Source organism: Lactuca virosa, chromosome 5, assembly GCF_052849685.1.
Source record: "Lactuca virosa cultivar CGN04683 chromosome 5, Lactuca_virosa_CGN04683_v6, whole genome shotgun sequence".
NCBI classification, from domain to species: Eukaryota; Viridiplantae; Streptophyta; class Magnoliopsida; order Asterales; family Asteraceae; genus Lactuca; species Lactuca virosa.
Window position 1 is genome coordinate 370,642,517 of NC_136430.1, and position 17,219 is coordinate 370,659,735.

A 17,219-nucleotide genomic window follows, 5' to 3' on the forward strand; every position below is an offset into this window, starting at 1 on the left:
AACTTCATAAATAAACAAGATTGTTAACAGAATTTAGTAAAAGAAATACATTTCCGATTCTGATTCTTATACATGTATTATGTTGAAAGATGCAAAATGAATATGATTATGTTCTATCTAGGTTGGTAATTTAGATACTAATAAACTCTAATATCTAAGTTGACAAAAATTGTTTTATTCAAAACATGTTCTTCAAATAAAACTTCATTTAATTGATTTAATTCAAATAAGCTCTTTCATTAAATCATTAAATGACTTTAAGTTCTTGCAACAATTACCAACAATATTCAATATTCCTCATAAGCTTGGGATTATGAACATTTAATCTTTGATTACACTCAGTTTGATTCAATTACAATCAATTAAGTGCATGTTACTAACATCAAATCATAAAACATATACGAATTTTACAATTTGATTAACTAGATTGATAAAAACCCTAATTCATTGATCAAGTGAAAAAGAGAATAAACCAAACACTTGATTAAGATCAAATCAAAGATTACTAGATGTTAAACACAAATCAAGTTCAAGTTACAACCTAACAACACATACTTAAGAATTCAGATTCGGAAATGATTTTGAAATCAACCACACATGTCTAGGTTAAACTACAAATCAAACAAGTTTAAACTTCAAATTGACTTACAAAAAGGAAATTAAAGTGTTTCCAAGTGTTAATCTACTTCCAAAAGCTCTGAAAATCGCCTTCTTTCTGCCCAAAATCCGACCTAACCTCCAACAAAACTGATTGTCTGAATTATATGAGAGTAAAACTACTTTAAAAACTGTCGAGACGTTTACACGGCCCGTGTAAATTAAAGGGTGCCATTTACACGACCGTGTAAACAAGAAAAGTAGAATGCTCAATCCTTCCAGGCCTTCGAAGTAGAATGCTCTTGCATATGCGTTTACACGGCCCGTGTAAACTATAAGCCATCATTTACACGGCCGTGTAAATGTCTGAAAGGCTCAAATCTTCATTTCTTCATTCTCTCTCTCTTCAATGCTCCAAAACTTCTGAAACTTTGTCTCCAACTCTTTTTAACTTCCTCCATCAAGATCCAACCTTCAAAAGTCTCTGACATATCATAAAAGTGTGTGAATGGAATTGCATCATGAAAAATCCCGAAAATTATGCAAAATGCATGAGTTTAAACCTAAATGCAATGCACTTTTATGAACTAAAACTACAAAATGAATGCATGAAATGCATCTAACAAATCTCCCCAAGCTTGAACCTTTCTTGTCCTCAAGAAAGAACAAGAAGATTTAAACTAGAGAAAATAAAATAGAATAGAAGAAAAGAAAATTAAAGTTAAAACTATTTGAAACTTAATGCATGAAATCAAAACAAACATGAAAAGATCCAACCCAATTACCCTGTTTTGTACCATAGTTGAAAATGTACCTGTCATGCCTTGAGTCAACTTGGCTTTAGTCTCAAAATATTATATGATAATAGAAACAAGACTTTGGCCAGTCCCTAATACAACTCAACAGAATCAAAGATCACAACACTTTTTTTTTTCTTTTCAATATCATCAAGTCAATTCTTGGAACAAATTATGGTCTTACTCTCGTGAAATTATATGTGACAAAACATGCTCAACCATCTTTGTTTCATAAAATATAACAATGTCCGATTCCAGCTATTTGTTGGTCAACAACAATCTTTTTCTGAAAAATCTTTTCTAAAAAATTCCCTAATATTTATCCAGATTGGTTACAAACTTCAAACCACTTACACCAGCCAAAGTAATTAACATTCAGTCCAATGTCATAAGTTCAAGTCCAAGTCCAAGGGAATCTTTTGACAGCCAAGTATTCTTCCTAAACACAATATTCAATTAAACTATAAACACAATTATATACAAACTTCTTAATTAAATTTTTTTTTACAAATAAAGCTCATGGCTTTCTTTGAAATCCGTGTAACGGGCTTCCAACCAACACATCCAAATCAAATGACCTTAGTGTGCTAGATTTAAAGAGATCCCTCGGGTTTACTTGCCCGAACCTCAAAGGCCACAGATTAGCTTTATTTGTTATTATTAAGTTCATGACTTTCTATGGAACCCATGTAACGAATTTTCAACTCAATCAGTCCCAAACAATTTAGCTTTAGGCGATTAGGTGTAAAACACCCCTCAGAGTTTACTTGTTCGAATCCCAAAGGTCACAGATTAACTTAATAATAGTTTTTTTTTTTTGTAAGTAACACATATACAAATATCTAAGTTAACACATAACACTCTTATTAATTTATTAATTTATTTATTTGGCCAATTTCTTTATATTTTTGTCCTTGACTTTTCTATTGTGGGACATCTCACGGTTTATTACCGTGAGGACTTCTAAGACATTTTTCAGGGGACTAAAGGTTAACATGCAAAGACCCGTAAGTATAGTTGAAAGCTATGTCCCCAAGCAGGGTATATAAAAGGGAATGAGTAGAAAGGACTTTTTAGAGCGCTGAAAGGCTCGGGACATTGAAATTTTGCATTTTTTTTTTATTTGGCATTTTAAGTTCAATTGAGCACTTACTACTCATAAGACCAGTCATATGTCCCAAAGAATCGACTCATACCTGCTGTTATGCTCAAATGTTGACAATCTTCTCACTTTCTGTTTTGCACAAGTAGCTTCGGGAGGTGTGTTCGTGTGCGATTAACTTGCTTTTAGATTTTTTTTTAATAAAAAGAGCAAGCTAATCTCAAGGCACATGACTCACTTACCATCTCAACTGTTTTGAGAAGATTTGGTTGCTTGGGATTGGATCATTTTTTTTCTATTCTAATTATTATTATTATTTTCTTTGCATTTTGTTTGCATCTAAAAAAAAAATCTTTTTGGCTTTTGAAAAATTTTCCATGCAGAAAAAAATGAAAAGGAAAATGAAAATGAAAAGAAAAATAATGCAATGCAATCAAATTACATGCAACCTACATGCAACGGGATAATGCATGGATGGATGCCCCTCCCCAAGCTTAAAATAAGCATCGTCCTCGATGCTTGGAGAGAGGCATAGCCGGCCTATTGAGGATCGGGCGGTGGAGGATATGGTGGGAACTGTGAAGGATAATCAGAAGGATAAAATGGAGGCCACTGGGGTTGGGATGATGATGGAGGCTGCTGTTGCTGGGTGGGAAGCACAATTACTCTATGGATATCGCTCATCAAATGATGAACATTGCGGTTATGCTGCTCTTGAGCGACCCATCTCTGATCCTGCTCAGCCCACCGTAGCTCTTGTTGGGCCCAACGCTCTTTTTGCAAGTTACGGTAGTCCTGAAAATCAGAAGTGATTTCAGCGACACCCGTATAAATTTCTCCGACTTCCTGTTGAATGCTGGTGTAACGGTGGTTCAAGTGTGCAAACTCGCCCATGTAAAGATTGTGTTCAGGAAAAGGAATAGGGCGAGATGAGCTAGAGGCACCAGCAGTAGGAGCAGGAGGAGTAGAAGTGGTGGTTGAAGGTCTACGGGCAGCAGTAACACCCAAGTTGGATTGGAGGTGCCAATTGGTAGAAGGGATGTCATTGGCCAAGACTAATATCTTTTTATTTCGGTTATCGACGCGTAAATATTCTTTACCATCGACTGTCCAATGAACATCCCCATTGGGATGGCGGTGAAAGAGATGCATGATTTCCAAAACCTCAAGTGATAAACGAGTACGGCCCGAAATTATATTGGTTGGATTGTTGGGTAGATGGAGGCCAAGATGTTCAGCTATAATAGATACCATGCCTCCACAATGTAGCTGGCCACCATTGCTCAGGGCATTTCTGAGCATTTTCTGAACTACCTAACACCCAAAATGAGGGACTTCCTCGGGCTTGTTAATCATGCACCACAAAACTTCTAATTCTTTTTTGTTTGCTTTGCTAATCTCTTCTTGAGGAAATAAGAGAGAAGCAATAATCCGGTGGGTGACCTTCAGAACCGGATGAATAATGCTAGAAGCTTTTGTTGTGCCTGACTGAAACTCATCTTCACACGAGATAGTTCCCCAAAACGTTCCACACTCGCGCTCAAATACAGCATTTCTTCTTCCTTTTGCTGTATATACATCTCTTTTCGCTTTTGGGGCACCAATAATATCACAGAGAGTATCAACATGAATTCTATGTGATTGATTGAGCAAACGGAAAGTGAGGATGTGTGTTTGGTAATCGAAAGTGATGGATGACAAGAATTCCAACATAGGTATTTGATAACTGACTGCATGTAGATTCAATAGCCCTTCCCAACCAATGTTCTTGAAGAGCTTGTGGACACCTTTATAGATATGAAGGTCTTTGAGGGCTTGGATGTCCACAAATTTTTGAGCCGCCATTACTCTTCCAATAAGGCTTGCATACAAAATGTTTTGTTGATTGGTCTCAAAAATAAGACCAAATTCATATGGGTTTTCCATGGGATGTTGGTCTTGTTCATCATTAGACTCTTGACCACCCATATGTGAGGTCCCAATTCTAGCCCTTTTTCCACGGGAGGCCATTGTCAAATTGGATTCAACAAAGTTTTTCACACAATGTAGGACAATTTAAACTCAAGAGTATGCACAAAAAAAACAGCAATATCACCAAAATCACCAAAATCACCCCAAAATCTAAGTATATGCACAAGTAAAGAGTTGGAACAATTATACCAATTTGTGCTTGAAAATGGTGGTAGGGTGATGTCCAATGCTTCCCCAAGCTTTCCCCAAGCTTATCCTTGGAGCTTGATTTTTGATGCAAAATTGAGGAAGATTGAGTATTTTGAATGGTTTTTTCGAAGGGGGCAGTAAGGAGAGAAGGAGTCGTAGGTATTGAGAGAACAATGAGAAAAAAAAAATCAAGTTTTGGGTTTTAACTCGTTCAGCCCTGTTTTAACGTTTACACGGGCCGTGTAAACAGAAAGGCAAAATTTACACGGCCGTGTAAATGTAGAGTTTTGACTGCGGTGGCTGGTCGTTTACACGGCCAGTGTAAACCATAAGCATAACTTTACACGGCCGTGTAAATGTCTGTAAAGGCCAAATTTTTTTTGATTTTTTCACTTTTTGAATTTGCAACCCGCTAAACCTCTACTGCCCGAAAAATGATTTTTAACCCTCTTTTAGCATGAAAAACAACTTGGAAGTTTGAAAACAAAGAAAATATAATGAAAATATAAGAAATGACAAAAATACCCCCGGGTTGCCTCCCGGTTAGCCGCCCCTTTTTAATGTCGTTGGCTCGACTTGGACCCCAACTATTTGTCAATCTTGATACTTTGGATCCATTACTTCCTCCACCTCTTCATTCTTGACTTGAAATCCTTCATAATAAGGCTTCAAACGGTGACCATTTACCTTAAAAATCTTCCCGGTTTTCTCACTTGTGATTTCTATTGCACCATGCTCAAAAACATTAGTGACAACAAATGGTCCCACCCAACGGGACCTTAATTTACCAGGAATCAATTTAAAACGCGAGTGGTAAAGTAGTACCTTTTGACCTTTGTGAAATACCTTGCGTGTAATCATCTTGTCATGGAAGGCTTTGGTCTTTTCCTTATAAAGAACCTCATTCTCATATGCTTCATTGCGTATTTCCTCAAGTTCTTGTATGTCAAGCTTCCTCTTCTTTCCCGATTCACTTAAATCCATGTTGAACTGCTTGATCGCCCAATAGGTCCTATGTTCCAACTCAATGGGTAATCGACACGGCTTTCCAAAAACAATACGGTATGGAGACATTCCAATTGGAGTTTTGTATGCAGTGCGGTATGCCCACAAAGCATCATCAAGGCGTGTACTCCAATCTTTCCTTGTTGTATTCACGGTTTTCTCCAAAATGCCCTTGATTTGTCGATTGCTCACCTCGGCTTGTCCATTTGTTTGTGGGTGGTATGCTGTGGAAACTTTATTAGTAACACCATATTTCTTCAAAACACTCCCGAGCATACGATTGCAAAAATGTGTACCACGATCATTGATTAAGGCCTTTGGAACACCAAATATGGAAAAAATGTTAGCCTTCAAGAAATCTATCACAACTTTTGAATCGTTAGTACGGGTAGCCTTTGCTTCCACCCACTTGGAAACATAGTCCACAGCCAAAAGAATATAAATAAAACCCGAAGATGATGGAAAAGGTCCCATAAAATCAATGCCCCAAACATCGAAAATTTCACACACTAAAATGGGATTTAGGGGCATTTGATTCTTTGAGCTTAAAGAGCCCATCTTTTGACATTTATCACAACTTGAACAAAAGACATAAGAGTCATGGAAAATACTTGGCCAATAAAATCCACTCTCTAAAACTTTTCTTGCAGTCCTTTGAGGACCAAAATGTCCTCCACAAGCATAAGAGTGACAAAATGTTAAGATAGAAGGTACCTCATATTGATCCACACATCGTCTAATCATTTGGTCAGCACAATATTTCCACAAATATGGCTCATCCCAAACATACCTCTTGGCTTCTTTCTTGATCTTGTCTTTTTGCCATCGAGTCAAATCTGGTGGAAATTGATTTGTAACAATGTAGTTCACAATATCGGCATACCACGGGGCAAAGTTTCTTTGTCTCCAAGATATGCGTACTTGAGATGCTCGGGTAAAGTTTTGAGCTCCAATTTCGGTGCCTGCATAATAGAAGGAACAAGTTTCTCATTAGACATTGGTATTTTCAGCTTTGGAACATCAAACCTCATTTTCTTCTTCTCATCCATGCAAGACACAACCTCCATAATCTCTTTATCAATTGTAAATTAATTGGCAAGTTTTTCCACTCTTTCCTTTTGAAGATTCCTGTCTAAAATGAGAGCTAACACATCAAGATTAGACAAATCAAAACACTCCTCTGTCAATGGTTCAATGACATCCACAAAATTCAAAGATGAAATATCACTTGGATATCTCATAGCATCATAAATATTGAAATTTATCACCTCCCCATCAAATTCCATGGATAATGTACCATCATAAACATCAATTTTAGTCCTGACTGTTTTCAAAAAGGGTATTCCTAGGAGAATTGAACTCAAATTTGGTGAGTCATCATCATCCATGTCAAGGACATAAAAATCTGCTGGAAACACTAATTCATTCACTTGAACTAACACATCTTCTAGCACACCTTTGGGATGTACTAAAGATCTATCAGCCAATTGAATGATTACCCCGGTCTTCTTCAATGTGCCAATATTTAAAGTTTTAAAAATGGAATATGGCAAAACATTGATAGAAGTTCCAAGGTCTAGCATAGCCCGTGGAACATGAAGATTACCTAATTTGCAAGGAACCGTGAAAACACCCGGATCCTTACATTTTTGAGGTAGTCTTTTCTGTAACACTGCAGACACATTTTCTCCTACTTTAACAATTTCATTCCCTTTCAACTTTTTCTCGGATGTACATAATTCCTTAAGGAATTTAGCATACCTAGGGACTTGTTTGATGGCATCAATAAGAGGAATATTTACCTCAACTTTTCTAAACATCTCCATGATTTCATTGTCTTCCCTTTCACGCTTTGACTTGCTTAATCTTGAGGGAAATGGAGGAGGAGTGACTTTTGCTTCAATAGGAACTTGCTTTGAAGGTGTTTTTGACTTTTCTTCTTCTTTCTCTAGCTCCATCTCTTCTTCTTCTTCAATCATCTTAGGACCTTCATATTCTTTGCCATTTCTCAAAGTGATGGCACATGCACTATGTTTTGGATTCTTCTCGGTTTGCGCGGGTAGTTTGCCTTGTGACTCCAATTTACTCACAGAAGTGGCGAGTTGAGTCATTTGTTGCTCCAAAGTCTTGATGCTCGCCTTGGTCTCATTTTGAAATGTTTGAGTACTTGTGGCTAAACTCTTAACAATGTCTTCCAAAGACATTCCCGATCCGCTTGAACTACTTCCTTGATGCATGTTTTGAGGTTGGAATTGAGATTGATGAGGAGGTTGAGTTGGCTGGAAATGTGGTTGATAACTTTGTTGGTGATGCATTTGATTTTGAAATGGGGGTCTTGGTTGATAAGGTGGTGGTCTTGGCTGAAAATTGGCATTAGGTTGATGCCAATTTGGATTGCTTCTTGGCTGGAAGTTTCCTTGTTGTTGACTTGAAAATCCCATAGCTTGAACTGGCTCTACATCTTCTTGTAACATTAGGCACATATCAGTGGGATGTCCAACTTGTGTACAAATACCACAAGGTCTAACTACTGGTGGTTGCACACCCTTATCCTTAGCAAGCATCATCAATACTTTAGTCAACTCAAAAAGTTGACTCTCAATTTTTGGGGTAGAAATTTCTTTTACTCCTCTTCGTGCATCACTGTACCATTCTTCTTCTTGTGTTGTATGCTTGGACTCTTCTGCCATGTTCTTGATAAGAACTCTGATTTCTGTTGGAGTCTTATCAGCTATAGATCCACCACTTGATGCATTGAGTAATCTCCTATCCCAAGATGACATTCCTTCACAAAAATACTGCAACAACTGATATTCTGTAATCCCATGTTGTGGACATCTTGAGCACAATTTCTTGAACCGTTCCCAATAAGTATGCAAGGCTTCTTTTTTTGTTGCTTGATACCAATTATCTCTCTGCGTAAAGCTGAAGCTCTCATTTCTGGAAAATATTTATCCAAAAACATCCTTGCAAGTTCATTCCATGTTGTGACTGACCCCGGTGGTAAGTCATACAACCACTCCTTAGCTGAATCTTGTAAAGAAAAAGGGAATGCCCTTAACTTGATTTGATCTTCTGTGACTTCATGTGGCTTCATACCCACACAAACAACATGAAATTCCTTAAGGAATTTATGTGGGTCTTCATTCTCAAGACCACGGAATGAGGGTAACAAATGGATGAGTCCAGACTTGAGTTCAAAGTTGATTGCGGCAGGGTAATTTATGCACAAAGGTTGTTGGGTGACATCTTGAGTGGCCCACTGTCTAAAGGTTTGTTCAGGTGGTGGGTTTGGAGGTGGGTTTCCTCCATGGTTGTCTGCCATGGTAGGAGTAGGTGAAGATGGTGGGGGTGGTACTTTTGGATGTTGGTGAAGATGTGGTTGATGGATTTGATAAAGAAGCTCCGAATTGTTGTTTCTTTAAAAGTTTAGCTTGCTTCCTTCTTTGTTTTGCAGATTTCTCTATCTCCAAATCAACTAGTAAAGGTGTACCTGTGCGAAAAGATCTTGGCATAAACAATTAGTACTACCGTATCCCCGGCAACGACGCCAATTTGTTTGGTTGTCAAACCAACAAATAATGGGATAAAGAATATTAATAAAGCTCAAGTCACTGCTATTTCTTATACTAAATATAGTATAAAGTAAGCAGGGTCGGTCCACATGAATACAGGACTTCTTATCTTGCCATATTTTCACACATAATACAAATAATATTAAAATGGGGGATTGTGTTTGAACTAGATTTAAACTTCATAAATAAACAAGATTGTTAACAGAATTTAGTAAAAGAAATACATTTCCGATTCTGATTCTTATACATGTATTATGTTGAAAGATGCAAAATGAATATGATTATGTTCTATCTAGGTTGGTAATTTAGATACTAATAAACTCTAATATCTAAGTTGACAAAAATTGTTTTATTCAAAACATGTTCTTCAAATAAAACTTCATTTAATTGATTTAATTCAAATAAGCTCTTTCATTAAATCATTAAATGACTTTAAGTTCTTGCAACAATTACCAACAATATTCAATATTCCTCATAAGCTTGAGATTATGAACATTTAATCTTTGATTACACTCAGTTTGATTCAATTACAATCAATTAAGTGCATGTTACTAACATCAAATCATAAAACATATACGAATTTTACAATTTGATTAACTAGATTGATAAAAACCCTAATTCATTGATCAAGTGAAAAAGAGAATAAACCAAACACTTGATTAAGATCAAATCAAAGATTACTAGATGTTAAACACAAATCAAGTTCAAGTTACAACCTAACAACACATACTTAAGAATTCAGATTCGGAAATGATTTTGAAATCAACCACACATGTCTAGGTTAAACTACAAATCAAACAAGTTTAAACTTCAAATTGACTTACAAAAAGGAAATTAAAGTGTTTCCAAGTGTTAATCTACTTCCAAAAGCTCTGAAAATCGCCTTCTTTCTGCCCAAAATCCGACCTAACCTCCAACAAAACTGATTGTCTGAATTATATGAGAGTAAAACTACTTTAAAAACTGTCGAGGCGTTTACACGGCCCGTGTAAATTAAAGGGTGCCATTTACACGACCGTGTAAACAAGAAAAGTAGAATGCTCAATCCTTCCAGGCCTTCGAAGTAGAATGCTCTTGCATATGCGTTTACACGACCCGTGTAAACTATAAGCCATCATTTACACGGCCGTGTAAATGTCTGAAAGGCTCAAATCTTCATTTCTTCATTCTCTCTCTCTTCAATGCTCCAAAACTTCTGAAACTTTGTCTCCAACTCTTTTTAACTTCCTCCATCAAGATCCAACCTTCAAAAGTCTCTGAAATATCATAAAAGTGTGTGAATGGAATTGCATCATGAAAAATCCCGAAAAATATGCAAAATGCATGAGTTTAAACCTAAATGCAATGCACTTTTATGAACTAAAACTACAAATGAATGCATGAAATGCATCTAACAATCTAACTATGACAAGACCAGATATTTCATATGCTGTTTAAATTTTGAGTCAGTATATGCATAAACCTTATAAATCTCATTTGAATGTTGCTTTTAGACTGCTAAGATATTTAAAGAGCTGTCCAAGTAAAGGCATTCATAGAACAAAGGATAATTCATTAAGCATTACTGCTTTTGTTGATGCTGATTGGGCTAAATGCTTATTTATCGCAGGTCTGTTACTGGTTTTCTGGTTTATTTTGGAAACTCTCTTGTGTCTTGGAAAAGCAAGAAACAGAATACTGTTTCTCGTTCTTCAACTGAATCTGAGTATAGAGCTTTAGGCTCTGTAGCTTGTGAAATAATTTCGGTTTTGAAATTGTTGTTTGATTTTGGTATTGTTGGTTTAACTCCTGTCAATGTTTTTTGTGATAATGAGCCAGCTATTAAATTAGCTTTAAATCCTGTATTTCATGAAAAAACTAAGCATTTTGAAATAGATCTTCATTTTATTCGTGAAAAAATTGAAAAAGGTATTTTGAAAATAAATAAAATAGGTTCTTTAAATCAAAATGCTGATATTTTAACAAAGTCATTAAGTTCTTCTCAACATGAATATATTTCTGATCGTCTTGGTATGGTTGATGTTTTTAAAAGCTAATAAGATTTTTGAATTAATGTTCAGTTTGTGGGGGGATGTTGAAATAATATTTATTCCAGGTATCAAACTGTTCATTAATTCTTAAAAGGGTATCTTGTGTATATTTTGTATTTGTGTTGGGTGTATTGTGAAACTCTTATGCAGGTGTCCGGGTTGATGCGCGAGTTATGGGTTGCTCCATGGAGCTGCTTATATCCGGGATATTTAAAGTGATGTTCTGCTTCATTTTTATGTATGATAGATATTTTCTTTGTATTCACTCTCTCTTCTCTCGTATTAGGGTTTCTCTCATATTACGGTTTCTAAGAGGATCTTCTTCTTGTATAGAAGTTGTTTTAGGTTTACATAATCATTTGAGTGTGAGTGTATTTGTAGAGAGTTTTCTGATGTAAGTACATGTTTGACCGAACTGGTTTATAGTGAATAAACTGTTCAAGTTGGGAATTGTTTGGTGTTTTTACTTTCTTGACACATAAACTATAATCAGTTGTAAGAAATTATTCAGTAAATAAAAAAAATTGCTAACCTTATGAAGCTGGTATTCGAACGTGATGCTGCAAAGTCCAGATTTCACGAAATTGTGATAACAACTGAATGAGATTATACTTATACATAATTTTGAACAACGATTTTGGAAAAGGATATGAAGAAATTAATATTGTGATTAATATCATACTATTTTGAATTCTTTGATTTCAAATTCTATAATTATGAAATGTATATACAAATTACTTGATTTTAAAAAGGAATGAACCATATTTATATTTTGACAATTATGCTGATATTTATTTCACTTCAATATATTCAAATTAAAAATTTCAGTCACCGTTAACAAGTTTTCAACTTTCCAAACGTAATCAACTTAATTTAGTTAATATTAATTTTATTTTATTTTATGATGACATCTTCAAAATGATCAAATAGTTGAAATTAATCAATGAAACATAATGAATGACACTGATTGTTGAAGGTGATGTGATAAGTTTCTCTTTTAATATATATATATATATATATATATATATATATATATATATATATATATATATTTGTGAACTATACATTTTAAAATATTAGACGTTGCTCTTAAATGAAACAAAACCAGGAACCTACCATTAGTTTTCATGTCGACGAGGTTTTGCATATTATATGATAATTAGCAAGTTTATCTATGTGCTTCCTTACCATTAGTTTTCATTATTCAAGTGCTTTTCATTGTAGAAAAACATATAATTACTTTTTAAGTTAAAAACTTAAATCCGTACACATCAATAAATTGAAATAATAATAAAAAAAGGTTGAAAGAATTTCCAGTTTCCCCTTTCTTTCTTTGCCTATAAAATCACCCCCTTCCCACACTTGTCTTCCCATCTCTATCCTTCCGTTCATCCCCTTTTCTCCATCGTCAAAATAACGTTCGCTTTGCTGTTGAAAACCAAGTTAAAAGGTGTGATGTATGTAACGCTTTCTGCTATATTTTGTCTATGTTCAGTCAGGATGATCGAAACTACTTTATTTCCATTTTTAGTTTCTGTAGCATTTACCTCACTTTTTTGCACACAACTTCATCACCATGATCGCACATATTTTAGTTCCCTTTTGATTTCTCTGCTATATATGTAGCTCCATTCTTGGAGATACCTTCAACTTAAGATTCATCCTTGAGCTTGTGCTTACCAGTTTTGATAATGAATTTATTAAGTGTCTACTTCGATTTAATGCGTTGTTAGGTGGTTAATATTGCAATTTCAAGTTCGATTTAATGGTATCTTTCCGTTCATCCCCTTTTCCGCCATTGAATTGCTTTTGTTTTTTTACTTTATAATCAATGATCTGTAGAAGCATCTGGACTGTTAGACTAATAAAACAAAGACGCCTAAAAATTTGTGTTTCTTCTTCAAATTAATGTCCTCTGTATTTTGGTAACTAAATTATCTAAACGCTTCCTTCTCTTGCAGTTGATAATCCTTCTGATTTTGTAAGATAAGTAAATTCGTGGTCGATCATGGCGGAAAAAGTTTTCACCCGTTCACACAGTTTCCGAGAGCGTCTGGATTCTACTCTTGCATCCCGTCGTAATGAAACCCTAAAGGTTCTTGCAAGGTATGTTGTGCTTTCTGGAGACTATCTTCTCAGCTACAATTTTTAGAATCGATTTAATGTTTGTTTTTTCTCATTTAATATCCAGCTACAATTTTTAGAATCGATTTAATGTTTGTTTTTATTCATTTAATATCCTCAAGGATCGAAAGCCATGGAAAAGGAATATTGAAGCCTCATCAACTCATGGATGCGTTTAATGCAGTCTGCAAAGAGGATTCCGAATTCTATGATAGTTCCTTTCATGAAGTTCTCAAATCAACACAGGTATATGATCGAATAAACACACACACACACACAAAAAAAAAAAAAAAAAAACAATCATGATCATGCATCCGACTGAATCTCTGTTTTTTTTTATGTGTTGATAGGAAACTATAGTATTGCCTCCATGGGTTGCATTTTCTATTCGTTTGAGACCTGGTGTTTGGGAATATATAAAAGTTGATGTAAATGCACTGGTCATTGAAGAATTAAGTGTTCCTGAATATCTTCACTTGAAAGAAGAACTCGTCGATGGATCGTAAGTATCATCATCTTTTTGTTATCAATAGATTCGAATTCACAATTGCGTATGTTTTACAATTTCCGATTGATTGCAGCTCCCACGACAACTTTGTACTGGAATTGGACTTTAAACCATTTACCGCTTCTTTCCCCCGCCCAACCCTAACCAAGTCCATTGGAAACGGGGTTGAGTTTCTGAACAGGCATCTCTCTGCTAAAATGTTTCATGACAAAAATACCATGAACCCTCTACTTGATTTCCTTCGTACCCACGCCTACAAGGGAAAGGTATTAATCACACTCAAAACCCTAGAATTCTTCTTCATTTACTTGTTTTATTAGAGTTCTGGACCAACAGTTTTGAGTTTTTCTGATTTGCAGACGATGATGCTGAATGACAGAATCCAAAACCTGAAAGCTCTTCAATCTGTGTTAAGAAAGTCATCTGAGTACCTATCTACGCTCGATGCCACCACTCCATACTCTGAATTCGAACATAAGTTTCAAGAGATTGGATTGGAGAGAGGTTGGGGTGATAAAGCAGAGGGTGTCGTGGAGATGATCCATATGCTACTTGATCTTCTCGAAGCTCCTGATGCAAGCACTCTCCAGAAATTTCTTGGAAGAATTCCTATGGTTTTCAATGTCGTTATTCTTTCTCCCCATGGTTACTTCGCTCAAGAAAACGTTTTAGGCTACCCGGACACCGGTGGTCAAATTGTTTACATTCTCGATCAAGTTCCTGCTTTAGAACGTGAGATGCTCAAGAGGATTAAAGAGCAAGGACTTGATATTGTTCCCCGTATTCTCATCGTAAGTCCCCTTAATTTATTCTTTATTCAAAATCTTCGATACTTATTAAAGTTGGTTGCGATAAGCCGATAACCGACGTTATTATAAACAGGTGACGAGGCTCCTCCCTGACGCCGTCGGAACCACCTGCGGGCAGCGACTTGAGAAGGTGTTCGGAACAGAGCACTCTCATATTCTTCGAGTTCCGTTTAGAAACGAAAAAGGTATTCTTCGCAAATGGATCTCTCGCTTTGAGGTGTGGCCATACATCGAGAATTTCACCGAGGATGTTGCCAAAGAAGTCACCGCCGAGTTGCAGGCAAAACCCGATTTGATCATCGGAAACTACAGTGACGGGAACCTTGTCGCCTCTTTGCTCGCTCACAAATTGGGTGTTACTCAATGCACAATCGCTCATGCCCTTGAGAAAACCAAATACCCTGATTCCGATATCTACTGGAAGAACTTCGATGAGAAATATCATTTCTCCTCTCAGTTTACTGCTGATCTTATCGCCATGAATCACACCGACTTCATCATCACCAGTACCTTCCAAGAAATCGCCGGAAGGTAAAAAAAAAACATATTCTGGTCAGTGTTGTTGATTACCCTTTACGAATTACGAAACCCTAACTTTGATTTTGTTTTCAGTAAGGACACAGTTGGACAGTATGAGAGCCATACAGCTTTCACAATGCCTGGATTATACAGAGTCGTCCATGGAATCGACGTCTTTGACCCTAAATTCAACATCGTTTCACCCGGTGCTGATATGGGGATCTACTACTCTTACACTGAGAAAGAAAAGAGGCTCACATCACTCCACCCTGAAATCGACGATCTCCTCTTCAGTTCCGTCGAGAACGAAGAACACTTGTACGTTTTGCATTGCATATTATATATACACTCTCAATTCTTTTTATCATTCGAATTCATAATTTGATTGAATATGAATGGATATTACAGATGTGTGTTGAAAGACAAAAACAAGCCGATTCTGTTCACAATGGCTCGACTGGACAATGTGAAGAACTTGACCGGACTTGTGGAGTGGTACGCAAAAAACGATCGCCTTCGTGAGCTGGTGAATCTGGTGGTGGTCGGCGGCGACCGGAGGAAGGAATCGAAGGATCTGGAAGAACAAGCTCAGATGAAGAAGATGTACGATTTAATCGAGGAGTACAAGCTCAACGGCCAGTTTAGATGGATTTCTTCACAGATGAACCGGGTTCGAAACGGTGAGTTGTATCGTGTGATTGCTGATACAAGAGGCGCTTTTATTCAGCCGGCGTTTTATGAAGCCTTTGGGTTGACGGTGGTGGAGGCCATGGCGTGTGGGCTGCCGACGTTTGCAACGCTTCACGGTGGTCCGGCAGAAATCATCGTTCATGGAAAATCCGGGTTTCATATCGACCCGTATCATGGAGACCAGGTGACTGAGCTTCTTGTCAAGTTCTTTGAGAAGACAAAAGCTGACCCTTCTCACTGGGATGCCATTTCTAAGGGTTCGGAGCAGCGCATTCAGGAGAAGTAAGATAACAGATAACTGATATTTCTCCAATGTCCAATGTACTAATTAGTATCATAAACATGTGTTAATTAACCTTTCTTTTTTTTTTTTTCAAAATGACAGATACACGTGGCAGATATACTCAGATAGGCTATTGACGCTTGCTGGAGTTTATGGATTCTGGAAACACGTGTCGAAGCTTGACAGGCTTGAGATTCGTCGGTATCTTGAAATGTTTTTTGCTCTCAAATATCGCAATTTGGTAAGTTTTTCTTATTTATTTATTTTTTAGTTTTTTTTATATATAAGTATATTTAATGTATGTTATGTAAGCAAGGGATGTGAGTATTTGTTTTTTTTTCTTTTTTCAGGCTGAATCTGTGCCGTTGGCTGTTGATGAGTAAGTGAAAGGAGGAATCATCGGGTGGTGAAGCGGTTTGAGGAGTTGTGCTCCACACATATATTTTATATATAAATATTTCTGAAAAATAAATAAAGTGAAGAGAGTATTTTGAAAGGCTTTTTGTTTTTTTGCTTTCGCCATTGTGTGTGTGTTTAATTTGCCTCATTCCTATTTCATTGCCAACCATTTGTGTAATTCACTCCTGCCTTGCATTGGCCTTAAATTTGAAGTTTTAATGAATTTTTTTGTTCACTTTTATATTATGTGTATACTAGATTATATCCAATGGGTGTATGTGTGTGACAGTTGGAAGGGACCAGGTTTGGAGATTCTTTAGAATTGATTTGAAACAAGAAGCAATTGAACCTCTCGTTTAGAATATTAAAGAGCATGACCACCATATTTATGCCTTTCTTTTCCGTCTTGCCTAACATGTATTATGCTAATGTGCATAGGGTTATTGCTTTTTGTATTAGATATTTCTGTCTTAAACTCCAATATTTTTTTTTTCTTGTCTTTGTGAGAATAATCTTTCTCATCGAGTCACCAAATATATGTCTGATACTAAGTGGGCTAAGGCCAATACAAACACAATACAACAGTATATGGGCCTAACAACAAATACAATATACATATCA

General features: G+C 36.2%; 2 protein-coding genes across 4 annotated transcripts; one reads left to right on the forward strand and one right to left on the reverse strand.

The window, feature by feature from the left end:
* Window positions 1-6,749: 6,749 nt before the first annotated feature.
* On the reverse strand, window positions 6,750-8,135 carry LOC145113626 (uncharacterized). Its single transcript, XM_079049700.1, has 2 exons — window positions 7,649-8,135; window positions 6,750-7,558 (listed from the first exon to the last, which is right to left on the reverse strand). Exons 1-2 carry the CDS (start codon window positions 8,133-8,135, stop codon window positions 6,750-6,752), a joined length of 1,296 nt encoding a protein of 431 aa, XP_078905826.1.
* Window positions 8,136-12,587: 4,452 nt separating this feature from the next.
* LOC145117217 (sucrose synthase-like) lies at window positions 12,588-16,839 on the forward strand. 3 transcript variants are annotated; one of them, XM_079053523.1, is made up of 11 exons: window positions 12,588-12,716; window positions 13,228-13,372; window positions 13,513-13,636; window positions 13,741-13,892; window positions 13,972-14,164; window positions 14,258-14,689; window positions 14,781-15,238; window positions 15,320-15,544; window positions 15,635-16,198; window positions 16,302-16,440; window positions 16,550-16,839. In XM_079053523.1, the coding sequence occupies exons 2-11, from the start codon at window positions 13,275-13,277 to the stop codon at window positions 16,580-16,582; spliced, it is 2,418 nt and encodes an 805-aa protein (XP_078909649.1). In that variant the 5' UTR covers window positions 12,588-12,716; window positions 13,228-13,274; the 3' UTR covers window positions 16,583-16,839. The 3 variants fall into 3 exon arrangements, with proteins under 3 accessions (XP_078909649.1, XP_078909650.1, XP_078909651.1); XM_079053524.1 differs by having other exon boundaries at window positions 12,604-12,723; XM_079053525.1 differs by lacking the exon at window positions 12,588-12,716 and adding an exon at window positions 13,015-13,034.
* Window positions 16,840-17,219: the final 380 nt, after the last annotated feature.

Excerpts from the sequence above, each read along its gene's own strand:
- LOC145113626 (XM_079049700.1), bottom strand. The coding sequence starts at position 8,135 with ATGTTACAAGAAGATGTAGAGCCAGTTCAAGCTATGGGATTTTCAAGT. Across the intron at positions 7,559-7,648 it reads AAATGGCAAAGAATATGAAG|CAAAAGTCACTCCTCCTCCA; the intron begins GTCCTAAGATGA and ends TTCCTATTGAAG.
- LOC145117217 (XM_079053523.1), top strand. The coding sequence starts at position 13,275 with ATGGCGGAAAAAGTTTTCACCCGTTCACACAGTTTCCGAGAGCGTCTG. Across the intron at positions 15,545-15,634 it reads GTCGAGAACGAAGAACACTT|ATGTGTGTTGAAAGACAAAA; the intron begins GTACGTTTTGCA and ends TGGATATTACAG. Across the intron at positions 16,199-16,301 it reads GAGCAGCGCATTCAGGAGAA|ATACACGTGGCAGATATACT; the intron begins GTAAGATAACAG and ends TCAAAATGACAG.